Genomic DNA, 6,443 nt, shown 5'->3' with positions numbered 1-6,443 from the left:
TTTAGGTAGGGATGATTTTAAGAAAATTTTAATTGACACACAGCTTCGAATATTTGGCTTTTAATTTGGTTTTATGGGGGTTTTTTGTTCTTTGATGTATTTTGTTTGTCTGTTTTAATATGCTGTGCACCGCCCTGAGTCCTACGGGAGAAGGGCGGTATATAAATTAAATTATTAAATTAAATTAAATTAAATTAAGGAGGAGGAGGAGGAGGAGAAGGAGGAGGAGGAGGAGGAAGAGGAGGAAGAGAAGGAAGAGGAAGAGGAAGAGGAGAAGGAGGAAGTGGAGGAAGAGGAGGAGAGGGAGAAGGAAGAGGAGAAGTGGAGGAGGAAAAGGAGGAGGAAGAGAAGGAGGAGGAGGAGGAAGAGGAGAAGGAGGAGGAGAGGGAGGAGGAGGAAGACGAGGAAGAGGAGGAGAAGAAGAGGAGGAGGAGAAGGAGGAGGAGGAAGAGGAGGAGAGGGAGGAGGAGAAGGAGGAGGAGAAGGAGGAGGAGGAAGAGGAGGAGAGGGAGGAGAGGGAGGAGAAGGAGGAGGAGGAAGAGAAGGAGCAGAAGGAGGAGGAAGAAGAGGAAAAGAGGAGGAAGAAAAGGAGGAGGAAGAGGAGGAGAAGGACAGGAGGAGGAGGAGGAAGAGGAGAGGAAGAGGAGGAGAGGGAGGAGAGGGAAGAGAAGGAGGAGGAGGAAGAGGAGGAGAAGGAAGAGAAGGAGGAGGAGGAAGAGGAAAAGGAGGAAGAAAAGGAGGAGGAAGAGGAGGAAGAGGAGGAAGAGGAGGAAGGTATGCAATAGTAGAGGAAGACCTCAAGAGGCAGATGTGACCCAACGTGTTCTGCTGCTCAAGAAGCGAGAGTCATTTGGCGTCTCAGACCTTCACTCTCCTCTATCAAGGGGAAAAGGGCAACGCGAGGAGAAAGGCCTCTTGGAGAAGCAGAAACAGAAGGGGGGGGGCTTTCAAAGTTATTTTTGTCCCTCCAGATGTTGGCCTTGGCCTTCTCCGACTAAGCCAAGGTGCGGAATTGCAGTACAGATAGTCCTTGACTTTCAACCATTCAGCTAGTTCTGGCAAAGTTACAATGGCACTGAAAAAAGCATTAGCAATAGCAATACCGCTTAGGACTTATATACCGCTTCACAGTGCTTTACGGCCCTCTCTGAGCGGTTTACAGAACCAGCCTGTTGTTCCCAACAATCTGGGTCCTCATTTTACCGACCTCAGAAGGACGGAAGGCTGAGTCGACCTTGAGCCAGTCAGGATCGAACTGCTGAAAGTGGGCAGAGTCAGCCTGCAATACCGCATTCTAACCACTGCACCACCATGAGAAGGAAGGAAGGAAGGAAGGAGAAAAGGGAGGGAGAGAAAGAAGGAAAGGAAGGAAGCAATAGCAATACCAGCTAGACTTATATGCCGCTTCACAGAGCTTTTACGGCCCTCTCTAAGCAGTTTACAGAGTCAGCATATTTGCCGCCAACAATCTGGGTCCTCATTTTACCGACCACGGAAGGATGGAAGTCAACATGACCATTTTGACCGTGGCAGCCTCCCCACGGTCACGTGATCAAAATCCAGACGCTTGGCAACTGACTCATATTTATGACGGTTGCAGTGTCCCCGGGGTCACGTGCTCCCTTTTTGCAACCTCCTTCCAAGCAAAGTCAATGGGGAAGGCGGATTCACTTAACAACCGTGTTACTCACTTAACAACTGCAGTGATTCACTTAACAACTGCACCAAGAAAGGTCAAAAAACAGGGCAAAATTCACCTAACGCCTGTCTCGCTTAGTAACAGAAACCTCGGCCTCAGCTGCGGTTGTAAGCCGAGGACTGCCTGTATTCCAGCTGACTGCCGACTGTGATGACAACCGTTTCTTTTTTTTCCCCTTTCTTTTTCTTTTTTCATGTTCCAACGTGGTCTTCTTCTCAACGGGCAGCTGTTTCGGAGGCTGGAGGGAAGAGCGAGCAGGCCATTCCGTGCGCCGTCAACATTTCGCTCTTTCATCGGGCGGCACAAGCCGTCTGCCTGACGCAGGCGGGCTCTTGCGCCGTCCGCGCTGCGAATCAGGCCGCAACGCAAACAGGCTGTTGACGTGGAGCCCCACGCCGTCAGCTCCCGAGAGAGCCGAGAGGTAAACAGATGCTCCTGCCATTCCAGCAAAGACGAGGAGGCAGATGTTCCCGGTCACCCCCTCGAAAAAAACGCACGGGCCCAACATATTGTGTCTCCTTCCCGATGACAGCACGCATTAGCCACTTCCCTAATTGAGGAGCGGAGGCGAAGGGCCCTGTCCCCTTTGTCACATGGACGATCTGCCGGATCACACTTCCATCTGGAAAAACAGACAAAACCCTGCGGGCTTTTCAGCTGAAAGCGAGTGGCGGATGGCGACCCTCGTTTGTTGTGAGTGTGGAGGAGATGCGGGGGGGGGGGCTTAACAAAAGGCAGGCGTTCCCCAACAGCCCTCCCTGAGCTGGCCTAGGACTCCCGATGGGAATCCTTTTGGGAAAAGGAAGGGAGGTTCCAGTAGGAATCCAGTAGGTCCACATCAATGCCGCAGGAACACGATGCACATCCGAACAATCTAAGTCCAGGGATGGCGAACCTTTTAGAGACCGAGGGCCCAAACTGCAACCCAAAACCCACTTATGCATCTTCGAGTGCCGGGTGGGTGTGGCCCATTGGGTGGGCATGGCCCATTGGGTGGGTGTGGCCCATTGGCTGGCCGTGGCTACGGTGGTAACAGCAGACTGGGTGGGACTAAAACGTTCAGTCAATTCCAACTTTGCAAGATCTTGTTTTTTCCGTGAGAAGTTGAAATTGACTGATTGATTGAACTTTTTTTTTTTTTTGCACACGGGTGCGGAGGCCTAAAACGAAAAGGTTTTATAAAACCCAGCTGAAGGCCTAGGACTGGGGCGATGGCATGCGTGCCCACAGAGAGGGCTCTGAGTGCCGCCTCTGGCACCCGTGTCATAGGTTCGCCACCACGGGTATAGGTTCTCCTGCTTGAGCACGGGGCTGGACTAGAAGACCTCCAACATCCCTTCCAGTTCTATTCTATTCTATTCTATTCTATTCTATTCTATTCTATTCTATTCTATTCTATTCTATTCTATATAATAGAGGGCTCTGAGTGCCGCCTCTGGCACCCGTGCCATAGGTCCGCCACCACTGATCTAAGTCTAACGTGGACATCGGTCTCTGGAGATTCTCAACCATCCAGATGATGATTGTCCCAAAGGTGCTTTCCCCCCCCCCCCCAAAAGGCAACTGGACTCTCTTGTTATTTTTCTCATCCAAGGAGATTCTTCAGTTCTTCTTCCGAAGAACTTCTCACCTTTTCTGCTTTCCCAGGACCGACACATCTTTTTATTGTTATTGTTATTTTACTGTATTTATTATATTTATATAATTAATACATTTATTATACTATTTAATAATAACAACAATAATAATAATAATAATAATAATAATAATAATAATAATAATAATAATAATAATAATAATAAAAGTTGGAAGGGACCTTGGAGGTCATCTAGTCCAACCTCCTGCTCAGGCAGGAAACCCTATACCATTTGATGTTATTGTTTTATTATTTTATTTATTTTATCTTATTATAAGGTAAATAAGATAAAGGAGACTGGAGGCTTAATCATATAAAGAACGGCTGCTGGAATTGGGTATGTCTAGTTTAACGAAGAGAAGGACCAGGGGGGACATGATAGCAGCGTTCCAGTATCTCAGGGGCTGCCCCAAAGAAGAGGGAGTCAAGCTATTCTCCAAAGCACCTGAAGGCAGGACAAGAAGCAACAGATGGAAACTCATCAAGGAGAAAAGCAACCTAGAACTAACCAGTGGAACGACTGGCCTCCAGAGGTTGTGGGGGCTCCAACACGGGACGTTTCTAAGAAGAGACTGGACAACCGTTTGTCTGAAACGGCATAGGGTTTCCTGCCTGAGCAGGGGGTTGGACTTGAAGACCACTAAGGTCCCTTCCAACTCTGTTATTCTGTGGCTTTGTTGTTCTATTATTTTGCTTCTGTTTTGCTGATACTCTTTTTTATTTCTTCCTTTTTAACGGATATGAGCCGCCCGGAGTAGCCCCATGGCGGGACAGGCGGCAAATAAATTTATCAAATAAATCAATACTTCTTTTTTCCAAGGGTTTTGCAGTACCTGAGACAGCCACTCCTCATCTTCTTGTCCACTGTGATCGGAAGCTAAGCTGTCGTAGGAATCGTGGCGGGTAATCGGTCCTGGACTCCCCAGCGGAACCACTGTGGGGGGGGAGAAGAGAAACAAGGCAAGAACGAAATCAAACACAGCGAAGAGAAAGTCAAAAAGCACATTACAGGTGGTCCTCCCTTTACGACCACAACTCACCCCGAAATTTATGTCGCTAAGTGAGACGTTTGTTAAGTGACCTTTGCCCCGTTTTACGATCTTCTTGCCGCAGTTGTTAAGTGAATCACTGCAGTTGTTCAGTTAATAACACGGTTGTTAGGTGAATCTGGCTTTCCCACTGACTTTGCTCGTAAGAAGGACGCAAAAGGGGATCATGTGATCCCCGGGGACACCGCGACCGTCATCAATATGAACCAGTGGCCAAACATCTTTATTTTGATCGCGTGGGGGAATACTGCAAGGGTCATAAGTGTGAAAAACTGTCATGAGTGCCTTTTTTTCTGTGCTGTTTTAATTTCGGTTACTAAATGAAATGTTATAAGTCAAGGACTACCTGTGCATTTAATTTTTTTTATGTTGCTTGACAGGCGGTCCTTGACTTATGGCCAGAATTGAGCCCAACATTTCTGTTGCTAAGCAAGACAGTTTGGTGAGGTTTGCCCCCTTTTACAATCTTTCTTCCCACAGTTGTTAAGTGAATCACCTACAGTCGTTAAGTTAGTAACGCGGTTGTTAAGTGAATCCAGCTTCCCCCCCATTGACTTTGCTTGCCAGAAGGTCGCAAAAGTGGATCACGTGACCCCGGGACACTGCAACCGTCGTAAGTACATGCCAGTTGCCAAGCGTTTGAATTTTGATCATGTGACAACTGGGGAGGCTGCAATGGTCGTGTGACAAACAATCGTAAGACATTTTTATTACAGTGTTGTTGCAACTTCGGAAGGTCAGTAAATGAATGATTGTTAGTCAAGGACTATCTGCAGTAGGTGGACCGCCTCTGGGCTCCAAGCGGAGAAAGTTAAGATTCTGATGACCATCAAAACAGATCCAGCATATCTGAAATTTCCTCAAGCCTCTTAGCAATGAAATATGTCAGAAAAACTGCCTTCAGAAGAGGTTTAGGGAATAGAGTAGAGTAGAGAAGAGTAGAGTAGAGTAGAGTAGAAATGGAAATGAAAATAGAATAGAATAGAATAGAATAGAATAGAATAGAATAGAATAGAATAGAATAGAATAGAATAAAAACAGGAAGAAGAATAGAATAGAATAGAATAGAATAGAATAGAATAGAATAGAATAGAACAGAATAGAAACAGGAAGAAGAATAGAATAGAGTAGAGTAGAGTAGAATAGAGTAGAGTAGAGTAGAGTATAGAATAGAATAGAATAGAATAGAATAGAATAGAATAGAATAGAAACAGGAAGAAGAATAGAATAGAGTAGAGTAGAGTAGAGTAGAATAGAGTAGAGTAGAGTAGAGAATAGAATAGAATAGAATAGAATAGAATAGAATAGAATAGAATAGAAACAGGAAGAATAGAATAGAATAGAATAGAATAGAATAGACCTTGGAGGTCTTCTACTGCAGCCCCCCGCTCGAGCAGGAGAACCTATACCAGTGGTTCTCAACCTTTTTAATGCCGCGATCCCCAACCGGTCGTAAGTCGAGGACTAAACCGGTCGTAAGTCGAGGACTAAACCGGTCGTAAGTCGAGGACTACCCAACCGGTCGTAAGTTGAGGACTTTACCTGCGCGGGAGCGCCGTGCATGCGTGGTTCCGCCCCCTCGCCGGCCGAGGCAAAGCTGGCAAGCGGCAGAGACGGAGCAGGCCGACCACCAGCTGGCCCAGCCCAAGGGAGATAAGGCACCCGCCGGAAAAGGGGGAAAAAATGGCGGACAGCCTTGCTTGGCGACCCCCGTGAAATGGTCGATCAACCCCAAATGGGGTTGCGACCCATAGGTTGAGAACCGCTGACCTATATCATTTCAGACAGGTGGCTATCCAGTCTCTTCTTAAAGACCTCCAGTGATGGAGCGCCCACGATTTCTGGTGGCAAGCTGTTCCACGGGTTAATTGTCCTCACTGTCAGGAAGTTTCTCCTTAATTCCAGGTTGCTTCTCTCTTTAATCAGTTTCCAACCATTGTTTCTTGTCCTGCCCTCTGGTGCTTTGGAGAATAACTTGACCCCCTCTTCTTTGGGGCAGACCCTCAGATACTGGACCCCTGCTATCATGTCATCCCCATTTCTTCTTTTCCTTAGACTA

General features: G+C 47.1%; 1 protein-coding gene across 1 annotated transcript in view; it reads right to left on the bottom strand.

Annotated features, from left to right (window-relative positions):
• The window catches only part of LOC107299605 (breast carcinoma-amplified sequence 3-like), a gene marked incomplete at both ends in the record, with an annotated part of 8,451 nt that extends 4,182 nt beyond the window's left edge, over positions 1-4,269 (bottom strand). Inside the window, one exon of the mRNA XM_015828967.1 lies at positions 4,169-4,269. Within this exon, the coding sequence (XP_015684453.1) occupies positions 4,169-4,269 (101 nt within the window). The remainder of the gene's footprint in view (positions 1-4,168) is intronic.
• Between the last annotated feature and the right edge of the window lie 2,174 nt (positions 4,270-6,443).

This window comes from Protobothrops mucrosquamatus, unplaced genomic scaffold, assembly GCF_001527695.2.
Source record: "Protobothrops mucrosquamatus isolate PMUCROS unplaced genomic scaffold, P.Mucros_1.0 scaffold5175, whole genome shotgun sequence".
Classification (NCBI taxonomy): domain Eukaryota; kingdom Metazoa; phylum Chordata; class Lepidosauria; order Squamata; family Viperidae; genus Protobothrops; species Protobothrops mucrosquamatus.
This window is presented reverse-complemented; position numbering and strand designations above follow the sequence as displayed.